General features: G+C 40.5%; 1 protein-coding gene across 1 annotated transcript in view; it reads left to right on the top strand.

The window, feature by feature from the left end:
* Positions 1-16754, top strand: part of ptprt (protein tyrosine phosphatase receptor type T) — a 452551-nt gene that overhangs the window by 225151 nt on the left and 210646 nt on the right. The window contains 1 exon segment of the mRNA XM_079681220.1: positions 1998-2107. Within this exon segment, the coding sequence (XP_079537346.1) occupies positions 1998-2107 (110 nt within the window).

Raw genomic sequence — 16754 nt, 5'->3', positions numbered from 1 at the left:
CAGAAGCAGCATATAGTTTGAGTTTGGCGTCTAGGCTCGGGCCTCATCACTCCAAAGTTGTACACAGAACATTGAGTGATGATTAGATAACTATCCCCAAGCCTACATGTGGAAGCTGGGGTTGAAGCTAGGGTGGTGGTGAGGCAGGCGAGCAGCAGCAACGTGAAACACAGCAGCAGGAACATGAACACAGCATCATCGTGGAAGCAGCAGCAGCATTAGCGAGGCATATCTGGCAGCTTGATAAGAGCGGCAGGTTTGGGAGAATGTGTTTGGTTGATTGTAAGAGGGACGAGGCGCGTCACGTGTTAATGTATCATTGGTACTCGAGCTGACGGCCTGAACTAGCTCGCAGTCTTCGCCCCATTTATCAAAATCAGCAACAGCTTTACCAGCAGCAAAATCAAAACAATTAACACATTATTGAATCACAAATTACAATCCAGTGACATAATATCAATTTTTCAGAAAATGGCCTTTCTGCATAAATACTACGTTTTGTCCTTTAAGTACATTTCACTTTTAATACTTTCATACCTCATATTATGAATGCAGGGTTTTTACTTAACTGAGTATTTCTACACTGTATTATTACTACTTTTACTTAAAGGTGGGATATGTAATTTATTTCAGAAATACTTTTTGTTATATTCCATGGAATGCTCTTAACGTCCCGATAGCAATGAATACATGAAATGCTTTGACAATAAATCCATAAAAAAATGTCATCTGTGGAAGCCGTAATACTGTAAAAAGCACGACCAATCATCTGAGCCGGCCCGGCTAAAATAACTGGATGGCCAACCTGCCTGTCAGCCTTCCATCTGTGCACAAATGTATCTCATGCCCTCATTGGTCATGTGCGTGCTCGTGTGTGTTGGAGGAGGGGCACATTTTTTCCGGTTGTGTACTTTCAAATTCTATGTCACTCCAAAATGACACCTTTAAGTAAGTTATGTTCTCATGGCATCCTTACAGGGTGTTTGGTTAAGGTTCTGACTATTTAAATCTCACACATTAGCATAGCAGAGCAGCTTAACATTACAGCAATATCTGAATTCAGAACTCCTTGTTACAATTATCTCTACAAGAGAATTGCATACCCAGCAGAAGTTCTGATTATGTGTTGCTGCATTCATCAGGGAAGTCATTAACTGAACAATTATAATCTACAACATGTGTATGCTATTACATGACAAACCACACACGTAACTGATGCTCAAAGAGAGAAAGTCATATTAAATCTGTTTCTCAGGTATGTTTCTCAGGTAAGCTGAATAGCAATACTTTTCAGAGAGTAGCCTGATATATAAAGAGACTTCATCTTTTTAGAATATAAGAAATATAATCGTCATATTTAATTGTTGGGACCGTCCTTCTTGATAAAATGACATGTCTGGCATGAGCAGCAGGTTTCATTCTGCCTTATAGGAGAAAAACCCAAATTAGATTTTCTCAATATTGAGAAGGTCACTAGATATTTGAAAGTTTTGTTACACTAAACCACAGTATTAGGTGATACAACTCCTTTCTTCTCAGATTCCTTGCACTTTCCTTTTTGTTCACACTTCTTTGATGTATCAAAAAAATATATATTTATGAATGTTGTAGTATATGAGAATGGCACTTTTGTACAGGATTTCTTTCACACGTCAGTAATTGACAAACTCACTTGCTGTATTTCATGATGTGTTGCAGGAAAAGTTAGCATCACTACATGTTGAAGTCATTGTTGTAAAATGATAAACTGATGTAGTTAAAGTAGAGTATTGTGATGCGAGTGAATCGTTAAGATGTGTAGTCCTTATTAGGATAAAGTCACCGATACAATTACATTTCTTCTAATGAACGGGTCATTTTACAGTTCATGATTCGTGAAGCCTTTACACTACAAAGACACATTGTGTCACCCATCATTCTTTTACTATAAGTGTTGTTATACGGACAGTCAATATTGATGTTACATTTTATTTGAATGTTGTGTCATTGTCCCACAGTGCCTGCCTCAGTGCCGATGGAGTCCCTGCAGAACACGCCCTACGAGGAGAAGATCTTCATGCAGTGGAAAGCTCCCAATGAGACCAACGGGGTCATCACACTGTATGAGGTCAGTCTAAGAGTTCCGACTCACGCTCACTGCACAACATACCAGGTCATGTTACAGATCTTTGGTTTGAACCCATACTGGAAAGCTAACTACATCTGCAGTGTGTAAGAATTAGAGTGGCTGTGGCAAATTCTAATTCCAGTAACAATAGTTATGTGTTAGTCATATGCAATTGGTGAAATTGGTAGAACATACACTTATATGCAGGACATATATGAACACTCTGGAAATCAGCAGCTGTTCATGAATGCACATTCTTTTGAAAGGAGAGTCAGAGTTGGAAATGAAAAGAAAGTGGAAGAAAGAATTCTCCCCAGACAGTCCTTGAAACAATGTTTGGGAGTGAGTGAGATAGAGAGATATATTGCCATTTTGACTTTGTGTGTGTGTGTGTGTGTGTGTGTGTGTGTGTGTGTGTGTGTGTGTGTGTGTGTGTGTGTGTGTGTGTGTGTGTGTGTGTGTGTGTGTGTGTGTGTGTGTGTGTGTGTGTGTGTGTGTGTATGTGTGTGTGTGTGTGGTTGTAGACGTTTTATTCGGGTTGAAGTTGAGTTGAGCCCTCCATCTAATGAATTATTGACCCATTCTCTGCCTCCTGTCTGTCTCTTATATCACTGCATCAAGGAGCTACCTCACGCCAAGACCAGGCAGGGCTATTAGTGTGTCTGTGCGTGTGTGTGTGTGTTTTTTTTTTTTGCTGGTAACATTTATTAAAAAACGGTAAATTCAAAATGTCCGGTAATAATTAGGGATGCTCTGATCGATTGGCCGCCGATCATTATCGGCCGATATTCACTCTTAATAGTTTGATCTGTGCTCTCTATAAAGGCCGATCAGGAGAGCTGGATTGATCGATATGGACATAAACGCAAGTGAAGTGCAACCGGACGAGAGAGAGAGATCAGAGATCAGATCAGCTGCTGAATCTGACGGAGGCACGCAGCTCTGCATGATCACCTGAAGCCCCGCCCACTGTTTAGCGCACTGCATGAGAAACTGACGGGCTGTCAGGAGAGAGAGGGAGAGAGAGAGGGAGGGAGGGAGAGGGAGAGAGAGGGAGGAAAAGAGACGATCCATTTCTCCCGTGTTATTATTCAAAGTGAATGTGAACTTTTGAATAATGTACTTCATCTACTACAGATAGTTTGTTTGAATGTAATAATTATGTTGTTTATTGTTTGTGGATTCATTTATTGAAAAATGAATCTGAACTTTTCGATCTGTTACGATTATAAACTTGAAGCAATTTAAAAATGACTCCCATGAACTGAGTTTTAAACATCAGCATATCTGGTTCTAGTCCGGTAATTACCTGCTAACAAAAACTCTGCTACACAATTCTTATTATTATTATTGAAACATGACCGGTAAGTTTCAAATTTGTCCGGTAAAATAAATTATTTCCGGACATTTGACCAGCAAGAAGGTGTGTGTGTGTGTGTGTGTGTGTGTGTGTGTGTGTGTGTGTGTGTGTGTGTGTGTGTGTGTGTGTGTGTGTGTGTGTGTGTGTGTGTGTGTGTGTGTGTGTGTGCATGGTTTTGAGAAGGGGAATGTGTTAAGTCGGGAATGTGTGGTGGTAATGTGTAAGAAAATGACATCAGTGCTTGAGTAAGTGTGCATAGTTTGGAAAACCTGCCTCTGTAAACATGAAACACATCTTGGTAATACTCATCAATACATCTAGTATCTGTCTATTATTCATTTGTTTAAAAAATGGCCATTAATTCCCATAGGTCAATACTGAGTCATGAAATCACTAAAGTTTTTTTTCTTCAAGTGGATGAAGATGTTTCTTCATGTGTTTCTGAAACTGCACCGTATTGTTTTAATTAAAATGATGTAAAAAACATTGGAAAAAGTGCAAGAATCTTGCATTTGAGAAGCCAGGAAAAATAAACGTTTGACATTTTATTTAACATATGACTACATTAATTCTTAATCTGAATCGTTTGATTTAGCGGTTCTGAACTCTACTGAACATATTTCAAATGTGTGTTCTTCATATTACTGTATAGCTGCTCTCTTTTACATCATATTCCCCCATCTTCTATCCAATTACCTCTATTTTCTCCCAAGCCCTCTCTATATCCATCTCGAGTCTCTCGGCTCTTTCTGTGCAGCTAAAAGATCACTTAGCACCATCTCTTAGACCTCCATTAGACCTCAAACCCAGAGCTTGATAAAACACTCCTTACAGTTAATAAACCTCTGGGGACCATCATCAGTTTGGCCTTGTTTTGTGTCTGTTTCATTAATTTGGATCTAAGCTCCCTGCCCTCTCTGCCCGGGCGGAGGCGGCACGACTCAGCATCTGTTAAACATATCAGAGCCTCCACACAATGCGCTGCTATTAGAGATAATTACTATAATTGCAGCTATTGACAGGATTAAAGGCATCATCTGCGACATCTAAAGGGCCTCTTGTTGTATGCTATCCTGCTCTGTTGTCTCTTGTGTTCTCTGTTTTTTTCTCCTTCTGTTTCCCTGGCTTTTCAGGATAAAAAACAGATGAATTACGCCCAGGACAATGACAGGAAAAGGGGGGGAATAGATTGGCAGAGGTGAATAATCTTGAGGAGAGATAAGAGAATGAGAAGAACACAGCGAGAACTGGGAGAGGAGATCAAACGTATTAAGTGGAAATGTGTCCGAAATTAGTAATTAATTCAGAGTGCGAATATGATCACTTCATCCCTTGCTTCCATTACTATAATTGCAGCTAATTACAGGATTAAAGGATACATCTGGGTGAGCTCTAAAGGGACCGATCCCCCCCTTACCCCGTCTCCCCCCTCACTCCTTCCTGTCAAATTCATAAATGAGGAAGAATAATGTCTGGGGCGAATAGTAGAGGGAGGAAGTGTGATGGATGGATAGTGGGGAAAAACTTGATCAAAACTATATTACTCTGTCTTTTCCATAGATGTAGTAGGAAAGGAAATTATTTTCAAAACGCCATCTTTGTGCTTAATCCTCTGTGAACTTTGTTTTTTTAATCGTGCCACCAAAATAATTTTTTTTACTGTACATTCATGTCTGTAGAATATGGAATAATCAAGCCTTGTAATCTGTTGTGTTATGTCCCATTTTCTTAATTCAACATTTACCATTTGGATTTAAAGTTAAACGAATAATCTGCTAACAGTTACCAGCAACTTTTGGAGATCAGGGCCCAGGAGTTCAAAACTTTTAATCCCTATCTGATCAAATCAGATTTGGATTTTGGGGAGTTCAAAACCAAAAAACAGGATTAGGATCACTTTGATATCCGATCATATCAGGAAATCCAATCCAAGTTTTAATCTGGATCAAATCTTCAAAATGGGTAGTTCAAACCGACAACACAGGATTGGGATCAGTTTAATCCCAACAAACTGGATTATCCTGATCCCACCAGAGGGGTGGATTTCCAGTGGATTACAAGAGCAAAATGTACTGTACAATTTATTTTAAAATATGTTTCAATTTAAATAAGATGGCAAAGTTTGTTAACTGAAATAATACACACTTTTTAGCCTTAATGGGAAATACATTTTATTTTTTCCATTTTTGCTCACGTTTGTGGTGGTCTATTTTGTTTTCAACCAAATGTTGATGACATAAATGTTTATGCTCATAAAAGTATCACAGCAAAGATTGTCAATCACAAATGTAATTGAGATTAAAGTAAAAATATCTTTAAAAAAAAAATATCCATATTCTGTCATCACCTTTCAAATAAAAAAATATATTTACCGTAATCTTCGGACTATAAGGCGCACCTGAATATAAACCGCAGCAGCTAAATTGAATGATGTGTACATATATAAGCCGCACTGGACTATAAGCCGCAGGTGTTTTAATGTTTAATTACTATATGTAAGGGTTCGTGCACAGAGGGGATTGTCGGGAAAGAGATGGCTGTTTGAGGAAGCTCCCATTTATTAACATTTCAACAAACAAGTTGCATATTTGCATAACGTATTCGAGTGTTACCATTTAGTGCAATAGTAGCTACAGAACATGTACTGTGCTGTGTAAACTGTACTGTATCACATAGCGTTTCAGACACACAAACTTTTCAACTTTCAAACTTAAACGGTGCGGTCCCAGCGCACGTACCGGAAGTGATCTACAGCAGTGGTTTTCAACCAGTGGTACGGGGACAAACTGTCTCGCTCTCGTAATGTCTGTCTGTCTTGCTCTCGTTATGTCTCTCGTACCACTCTCGGTTCCACTTTTACTTTTGCGCGCTTCCTGTCTCACTCTTTTCCGGCCTCCAGCTTTTCCTGCTGGAGCCCGCCGCTTAAAGGTGGGGGGCGCGGACCGGCCATAGAGCCCATAGAGTTAAAGGTGGTGGACTGTAACCTTTAAAATCCATAGATTTAGGAGGTCCCCTAGTGGCCGTTAGCTGTAAAAATCCATAGATTAGCCGCACCGTTATATAAACCGCGGGGTCGAAAAATGGGAAAAAAGGCGCGGTTTATAGTCTGAAAATTACGGTAGACATTATAGATGTCTCTGCAATGTGGACTCTTGTCTTCCTTTTATTATTTTTCTGGTCCACTAGATTCCGATCGGTAGGATTAAAGCACTGATATTCAGGATCTAGTCATCTTGAAAAATCGTAATCTGGATCAGGTTAATCCCATCCTGAATTGCTTTGAACTCCAGGGACAAAATTTGGCCGACTTGTCTGATCCTGGATCACAAAAAATGGGATTTCAAAATCTGATCGGATCTGATTGAGATTAAAAGTGTTTAACTCCTGGGCCCTGGTAACATGATACAACCAGATTAGATGTATTTAACGTTACTGTTATCTTCTTACATTGACACGGCGGCTTTAATTAGCACTTCATCGAATCAGTATTTCATTCTTAGCTGACAGTTACCCCCGACAGAGTAGACCTTTCCACCAGCCCCAACACATCGCTGAAAAATGATTCCATCTGGACCTCCATTTTCAGGGCCAAGCAGGCGGCATTTTTGTCAAATTGAAAAATCTCTAATCCAAGATAATGACTGGCACATTTTGGATGAAACGGACATCATGGCAAGTGGACACAGTGGTTCATTTGAAATCCTTTGTTTCCTGAGCGAAATAGATTAGACATAATTTGATACAGGATATTCACTCTGATCTTCTTAAACTGGCATGGTGCAGTTTAGTTGCTGGACAAGCTGTTGGTTGGGATTTAGCTGCATTTAGGGCTTAAATGTGGGGATTGATAATATTGGTTTAACAAAAACAAAACAAATGACCAAGATGTCTTGTGATTGAAAACAGAAGAAACTGTGCAAACTTATAATCATTTGTATTAGTATGTTTAGGTTCATGTTAGCTATATAAACAATCAGTTTGTCTATTTAAAAAAACTGAAACGTTAACTATTGAAAGCAACGAAATACTATTGCTTTCACCTAACCTAATACAATTATGTTTCATTTGTTGACAAATGTAATTGAAGTCAACGTTTCAGTCAATTCAGTGCGTGCAATGGATATTTTTTTAAATCACAGTCTAGTAATATAATACAATAGAACTGTGCTCTGCTAGAAGCATATGTATTTGTAGATCAAGCTAAAATAAACAATCAATGCTACTGGATTATTTACCATGAAAGACCCGCTGCTCCCTGCCCTCTCTGACCCCTCAGATAACACACATATATTGGCAGCCACTGAACTGAGAACAGACGAGCACACACTGGTGCACACAGATCATAACCTTGTCAATCCCTTCTTTGATTGCCTCATCACACCATCAGGGCATTACAGATCCGTTCTCTTGGCCAGTGACCCCCCCCCCCCCCCCCCCGCTGCTCTCTGCAGAGACCTTCCTTAACCCCTGCGAGCCTAATATGCTGGCGGTAACATCGATTGCAATAAAGCACTGAAGCAAATCATGTCATCACAGTTTTTCTCATTTGGTTTGACAAGTCAACGGTTTTCGTGTTTGAACCCCAGTACCAGCTCAAAAGGTGAGGATTTGTCTCAGTGTCTGTTTCCGAGGACATTGATTTTCTCTGTTTAGGATGAATAAAGAAGCTTAGGTTATATTAAACAAATCTACAGTTAAATATGTAACTTGTACTGTCCTGTGAAATGTAGCCTTCTCTTTGGACACACTCCACATCACTTATCAACTTAAACAAAGGGTTAAACGTTCCATATGTGAACAAAACTTTTCCCACCAGAAATGCATTGATAGATTGTTAATGATTCCTAATAAAAATAACCATTGTTAACTTTGTTCTGACATTGGTGGTTCTTCAGTCATATAAATAACCACTGAGCTTTAGTAAAGGCAGAGATCTTGTGATGGTATTCTGCTCAAAGACCTCTAGGGAGATAGTTGACTTTGGTCTGTGTCCTTTCTCATACCAAGGTCAGTGTGGTTTATTTTCTACCAGTTGGCTGATCTTCCTCTACCCTTAACCGAGTTTTAGTAAATGCAACTGAACCTTAATGACCTATTTTGTCAAAGGAAAACTTCAAAGCACTCAACCCTCCAGCTGCTCAATATCCAGCAGCAAGATCAGAGTAAAAAACTCTAAGAATGTTTTGCTGACGAACCCAGGAGCTGTTTAATCCAACAGACTAAACGATAGGCTACTAGTACAGTATGTAGCTATGCTGGTCTGGTGTTGTGGGTGAATAACTCTGAACATTCCTCTTTCCTCAAGAAGGGCTTTTAATCAATCACACAAACCAATACTGACCACCAGTCTGGTATTTAGTTACTCTGTTCCAAGCTGTTGCTTTCTGTAGAAATGGCAGACATATAGTTGCTGCATTCTCTTTTCTTATCACTGGATTCTGAACCAAGGGATGGTTGGTTCTCATTAGGAGGGGAGCAGTCACCTGAGGTGATTTCTCTATTGATTGTGTTTACTGTTTACTGGGTGATAGAAGCGGCTCAGCTCACTTCAGTGCAAAACAGGAAGTTAAAGACACCGCAAAACCCAACAGGGCGTACAACCACTCAAAAACAGCAAGGATCTTATCTGATTTCTGTGCCAACTCGAGCAACTGAAGTTTCATTTGGGAATATCAATGTTTTCAAAGGATGGCCTTATAAATACTCAGAACTTTAAGCTTTCACATTTAAGATAGTTGGAATGCATTGTTATGAATGGAAGTATATATTCAGCTGTATAGCCGATGAAGACTGGCACCTTGGTTATTTGTTGACTGGTATTAATGGCACATCTGGCCCATTTCAATGATGTCATGGCTAGATAATTGTATTCATAAAGCACATTTAAAAGATTCAAATAGTAAAACAGCATTGTGAAAACGACAATAAAATAAAAAAACTCTTGAGTGCTTGTCTTAAATTTGATAGTTCATTTTCTATGTGTATTTATTTATCTATTTACTCATAAATACTTCAAGTATTGATTTCTTCATTCATTATTGTGTATGTAACCCAAATGTCCTGTAGCCTCTCTGAACACCCTGGGACTCTGCGTTGTGTTTTTTATTGGTGATGGGATGTTATGCAGAGGGGCGGAAAACAGGACACAGTAGATCGGATTGCGGTGGAGACGCTGAGTAGTGATTTATTCTTCACAATGGCAGCTCTTCTGACACACCTTTTGCGGAGTGAATACAAACATTAGCGCATTTGCTACATGCTAACCAATACAATAACAAAATGAACAGACAAAACATAAACATCTCACTCCCAAACATACTGTACACAAACGGGTAAATAAAAATTTAAACTAACCCATTAATTAAATAAATTGAATGTTTGGACGTTTTTAACGTAATAGTGTAAAATTATTTGCCGCCATTAACACTGCTCACCTTTTACGGAGTGAATACAAACATTAGCGCCAAGATGGCGGCCGCACCCAAAACAACAGGAGAAATACGGTGTCCCACAATGGACAAAAAACAACAATTTGCTGCGCAACAGCAACACCTAGTGGCCTGTCAAGGCTGCTACCTTGTATATGTATATTGATAAACAATGCTTTAATTGCAAAGCAAGCTAAGAAGCTTTTTTTTTGTATATGTGGACAGATCTTCAAAAGTCAGTCGTTAAAAATGACTTTTAAAAAAATATATACATATATAGTATATATTATAATAACAACAATTGAAAAATGATTAAAAACATGTAACACAGAGGCTCACAATACGGAACATGAAACAGGTTACAGCGGGACAAAGAGACACCGGGCCGCACAGTCACAGAGAATTGAACAGAGAATGCAGACTGACTGAAAATCCTTTTTTTGAGGAGTCTTTAAAGGAGTCAATGGTCAAGTGGAAAATGGAAAGGTTTCAATGGAAAGGTGTCATTGTTATTGTATTGTAATTGCTCTTTAACATTTATTTTTTAATTAAATAATAAGACACAATTAAATACATTTCGTCTGGTTGAATTGGTGTATTGGAAACCCTGGCAATCAGTGCTGCATATTCCCGTTCTCTCCCTCTTAACAAGGTCAGCCTTTATTTACTCATGGATCACAGAATGGGCCTTTAACAAAGACCACTACTCTGCTCTGCTGAGAAAAGTGTTTACTGACAAGAAGCTTGTTTATGGATTTGACCTCAAAGACAAAGACTCAAAGCTTAACACCGTCTCTTACTAAAAGTTCACTTTGAGTCAGACACGAGCACGCACACACACTCAGACCGCTGATTAAAACTGGCAAGAGGAGATCTCCACAGAGCCTGCAGTACTTGATGTGTGTGTGTGTTTACTACCCTAGCAGATAAAAGACTGAAGGCATACAGCTCACACACACACACGCATACAGGAGTTTGTTTTTCTTCAAGATCTCAAAGAGCAGAAGAAAAGAGCAACATAGAATCAAAGCACTGCTGTGTTGCATGCAGAAAGAACGTGGATCAGAAATAATTGCTGCTTTTAAAATCTAAAGACAGCGTCAACTAAGAAGCAATCTCATCCCATCTTCCTTCTCCTCACCTTCCCCTTCCTCTCTTCCTCTGTATTGTTTTCATTTCTGTCAATAATGGACTATATTTAGTGTGGCGTTCAAGTCCTTGAGCTGCTGACCCCTTTTTATTCTGCCACACTGCCTCTGTGGGCTGCAGGGGAATGGCCTGGTGTCACTTACACCTGTGTGTACATGTGTAATGCAGCCCTGCTTTCCTCTCTTTGTGTCCATGTGAAATATTGATTACAGCCCGGTGTGGTTCAGCCTCCCCAGCACACCAGGAGCCGAGGGAAATGTGTACTCTAATAATTATAATCAACAGTTCAGCAGGAGATTTGCTCCTCTGGTTGTATTCAGGAAGTCTTTCACCACTTCAGAGAGAAGCTTTTATTTGTTACACTACACTATATTGTGTTCTGTTTTTAAGAAATGTGCAGGCTTTTATATTCAGAAACATCAAATAAACACAGTAACAGTTCTGATTAAAAGCAGTGCATTAAGTGTTGTGCTTCTAAGGCGCTGGAATCATTTTAAATGTCAAAACAACTTGACTGGTAGGGAATTAGCTAAAGACACTCTTTATCACAACATGACTCGCTAAGAAAAATATTATATATTTGTTGTCAACATGGCAAGAATGTCAACGGATGCCAACCAGTTTATGTTAGGATATTCCTTATCTATTGATAGATGAGAGGAATAATACATCAAATAATTCCCTTTTTTCCTGCAAATTTGAGAAAATGCATTTAGAAAAGGGATTAAAATAAAATATATGGTTATGTAATATGTACTTTTGTGAGCATTAAACCCATAGTTGCATATAGTTATACATCATAACTCACTCAGATATTTCTCCTTTTAATTAGTTTTTACATTATAGAAATAGAAGAAAGTCCTGCATCAAATTCATACAAGAGTGAAGTGTTGGCATCAAAACATACTTGCGGTAAAGTACCAAACAGAACAGAACTAATGTTGCAGAATGAGCCAATTCATATTATTTATGTTTTATAGTTATTATACTCATTATAATTACCATGATTATTGTTGCATTATTGTATACCCCACTTCAATGTGGACACTGATTTTCTTTTAGATACTTCTGAGAAGCTTGTGAATTCATCAATGAAGTTGCGAATAATAACAAACTATAACAATACTTTATAATGTATGTTTCCATAATGTTTGATACAGAAATATGTTGCTGTAAAGTAACTGACATTATCAAAGAAATCATGTGGAGTTCAAAGAATGTATCTCCAATCCAATCAATCAGATCCAATCCAATCCAATCCAATCAGAATCTCCAACATATCCAGAACGCTGCTGCCCGCCTCCTCACCCACACCCGCTCCCGAGACCACATCACTCCCATCCTCCAGAACCTCCACTGGCTCCCCGTCCGTCAAAGAATCCACTTCAAAGTCCTCCTCATTACTTACAAAGCCCTCAACAACCAGCCCCCCCCCCTACCTCACAGACCTGCTGCACCACCACACCCCTTCCCGCTGCCTCCACTCATCAGAAGCCAACCTCCTATCCATCCCCACCCGCACCAATCACCGGACCTGGGGGGACAGAGCCTTCTCCGTCGCTGCCCCCTCCCTCTGGAACTCACTCCCACAACCCATCAGAGACTGCACCGACCTCACCACCTTCAAAAAACTCACAAAAACTCACCTCTTCAATCTGGCTTTTCATGTGTGATTGTTTTTGTATTATTTGACTTTAACTTTAACTATATATTTATTTGTTATTCCTTTCTTCTCTTTTCTTTTCTCTTCACTATTATCTGTAAAGCGTCTTTGAGCACCTGTAAAAGCGCTAACAAATTAAATATATTATTATTACCGTATTATTATTATTATTAATGCAAGAATAGTGTAGAAGAACATGTATAAACTCAAGTAAAGAAGAAGTACATGGAAATTGTCCTTAAGTATAGTAGTATAAGTATAGGTACATTGTACCTAGTTACTTTCCAACACTGCATACTAACCCACGTACTTTCACCCATTTCTTCAACGATGCTATTTTATCTATACACTTTTGATTGGCATACAACCGTTATGATATTTCCTTTCTCTTTAATTCTTGAAGGAAACATTTATTTAGTTGTATAATCGTCTGTTAGTTGTTGCAACTAATTCAAGAATAATAAATCACAGGCAGAACACATCAACTGTATAAACAATAAGTCACGTTCAAACACATATGAATAAATGAGCAGCAATAAGCCCAGTTATCTTAAAACACTTTGAACACAGTGAAGCAAATCTGTCTGCCGGTATTCAAAGTGAAGAGGATTATACACTCTGACACACACACACACACACACACACACACACACACACACACACACACACACACACACACACACACACACACACACACACACACACACACACACACACACACACACACACACACACACACACACACACACACACACACACACACACACACACACACACACACACACACACACACACACACACACACACACACACACACACACACACACACACACACACACACACACACACACACACACAGGATTAACCCCAGAGGCTCTAACCTCTCAGGCATAACAACGTCCTGGCCTGTAGCCAACCAGAGCTCCCCTCCACCCCCTCCAGCCAATCACAGGACCTCTTTTATCCCTACAGTCTAACAAACCAGCATTTTAAGCGGTGGGCTGCCATAACAGTTATGCCTCCCTTGATATCACATCTTCATTTTCATTTTCAAATATTTCCCCTTATATTTCTCCCTCAGTGCTGAGGCCTGGCCTACCACTACTGTGTTTATTTCTTTATTTAATATGTATCTCCTTCTTGGTCCCAGCAGTACAGCCAGTTCTTCCTCTGTTTACTTTATTCTTAATATATTTGTATATTACATTTCCATTTTACTAAGTTGCTTTGGGGATAGAGCAATATCAAATCTAAATAAACATTGAATTAGAGAAAGATCGGCCCTTTTGCTTTTTGCTTTCCAAATAGTACTTTTACACAAAAAAGCTAAGAGTTGTTACATTTTTTATGATTAGTTACAAATGATGTACAAATGTAGACTCACCCAATTTACGCTCTGCATAAACCTGTTAAAACATGAATACAAAATAGTAAACAACACAAATGAACAAATGACAACAATGAAACTCCTCAACAAGAGAAACAGTTGCACACAAATTGAGTATTGTGTCTTTTTTTTAAATGTGGATCTTGCTGATACGTTGGAAAAAAGCCAGGAACCTTTCTCTTTTAAATCACTGCCAATCTTTGGTGAATAGCTTCTCAGCAGATGATTTTTAATGTAGGAGTGAGAGCAGAGGAAGCATGCGTGGCCCACATTAGCATCTATAGGGAGAGCGCTGTTTCTGTCACTCGTCTCCACTCTGCTGGCAGGAAGTTGCTGTGCGGCTGTCAAACAAGTGTCACTCGTATGCGGATTCGGGCCGTTTCCCGTCAAACTGTCACCACGGGCAGATTTATTTGCCGTGATTTTCAACGCTTTATCTGTGATCACCTCTTCCAGGGTGGACCTAGTTTCTGTACTCTTTGATACTTTTGGGGATTTTGATGTGAACTTCGGTCGCAGTTGGCTTCAACTGACATGAAACAAGCGCTTTCCAAAGCTCTTGTTTCCTGTCATTTGCTACATTTCATTCCCGTTCCTCCCTCTCGACGGCTGATTTAGCGATTGAGGCCTTTGTTAGCAACTAACAGCCTGGCTATTTATGAAGCTTGATTATTGTTGTGCTGCTGCGCATCTCTCTTCTTTTCATTTGATATATGTCTCTTTCTTGTGTGTATTTATCTCAGAAAATGTATTAGGCTATATTTAGTCCTCATCTCGCGCCATCCTTCTGAATGTCTCTGTCTCTCTTCTGTTTGCTTATCAAGAATCAATGGCAACAATAGATGCAGCGTGGCCACACACTATTATCAGACTTTCTGTTGCTATTTCTTTCTGCTGTTAGCTTATCTTTGGGAAATTGGAACGTGTTATTGTGTGCACACAATATAGCATTTGCCGTCGTGTTGGTTTGCCTTTCTATTCACGGTGACCCAGAATGTTTTGACATTTTAAAGACGGGAAGCAGGAGAACAGTCTGTCCCAAATAGAAACTTTGAAAAACAGACATTCTGCAACCTAAGACAATGGGAGCCTACAGAGTTACAGAACAAGGCGGAAGGTGTCATGTCCAAGAAACTTATTGTGAAAGTTTATTCTTTATGTTAGAGTTGTCATGTCCCTTTGTCTTGTGCTTTATGTCTATACCCTTAATTATTTCTTCCTCTCATTTCAGGCCTCCACGCTCCCCGCCCCTTTTCTGTCTCCTGCGTCCTTGATTATTTTCCCCGCCCTGATTGTTTCCAACTGTGTCCCCTTTACCTGTGTATATATTGTGTTAGCTCCCTCCTGTTAATTGTCAGTTCGTTGTCTCTCGAAGACCACGTATCGGCTTACCTCACGGACCTTTTCACGGACCTTTCACGGACCTATGCTATAGATCGCATTATAGTTTTCCTCGAAAGAGTGGTTTTGTTTTCCTTGTTTTATTACTGTGCAAATTCCAGTAAAGTCTTTATTTTGAAACGCTATCTGAGTCTGAGTTTTGAGTCGTGCAATTGAGTTCATGCCTCAGTGTTCTCCCCTTGACAGTACGAACTGACCATCAAAATGAACTCAGCCGACTCAGATCAGATTAAGAACGCTATCCGTTCTCAGGGCCAACGTCTTGGGCAACAAGAGGAGCGTATGGCCACCATGCAGCAGGGAGTGCAGGATCTAACCAGCAGCCAGGGGGAACTACAAACATCGTTGACGACCCAAGTTAATCTACTGGCAGCAGAGGTTCAGCGTGTGCTCACTCACCTGCAGGCTGTTTCTCCTCCTACGACTCCTCCGGTTCCAGCGGTGACCGGATTCGATCCCAACCGGGTTACTGAGCCGCACAGTGCTTCCATGCGTCTGGCTCCACCCGAAAGGTACTCCGGGGACTCAGAAGGCTGCCGGCCGTTCATCGTGCAGTGTGAGTTACACTATCACCACCAACCGGCTGCTTTTCCCACGGACATTTCCAAAGTGGCTTTTATGATCTCTCATCTCTCCGGCCGAGCAGCAGCGTGGGCCACGGCAGAATGGTCCCGAGGCTCGCCTATCTGCGGGTCTCTGGAAAACTTCATAGACACTATGAGGAAGACCTTCGATCAAACCACGCCGGGCAGGGAAGCAGCTCGGGCTCTGATCAAGCTGCGACAACATCAGCGGAGTGTGGCTGACTACGCCATCGAGTTCCGGACTAAGGCAGCCGACAGCGGCTGGAACTCCGCTGCATTGTTTGACGCTTTCGTCAGCGGTCTCTCGGATTCTTTACAAGACCAGCTGGCGCCTCTCGATCTGCCCGCTGATTTGGACTCTGTCATATCCATGGCTTTACGTATAGACAATCGTTTGACGGAGAGGAGAAGGAATAAATCCAAGGATGCGGTTGATCCACCTCTCCAGAGGAGACGCTCGCCGCTGGATATTACTTCTTCTTGGAGGCCCCGTCACCCCTCACCACCTGCGTTCCGGACAACAGCGCCCCCTGGCTCCGTGGAGGAGCCAATGCAGTTGGGCCGCGCCAAGCTGTCGCTGGCAGAACGTCAGCGTCGATTCAAGGAAGGTCTGTGTTTCTACTGCGGGCAGCGCGGACACCCACAAGCGGCTTGTCCGGTAAAAGAGGAGGCTCA

The sequence above is a fragment of the Notothenia rossii genome, assembly GCF_949606895.1.
Source record: "Notothenia rossii genome assembly, chromosome: 5".
NCBI lineage: Eukaryota > Metazoa > Chordata > Actinopteri > Perciformes > Nototheniidae > Notothenia > Notothenia rossii.
This window is presented reverse-complemented; position numbering and strand designations above follow the sequence as displayed.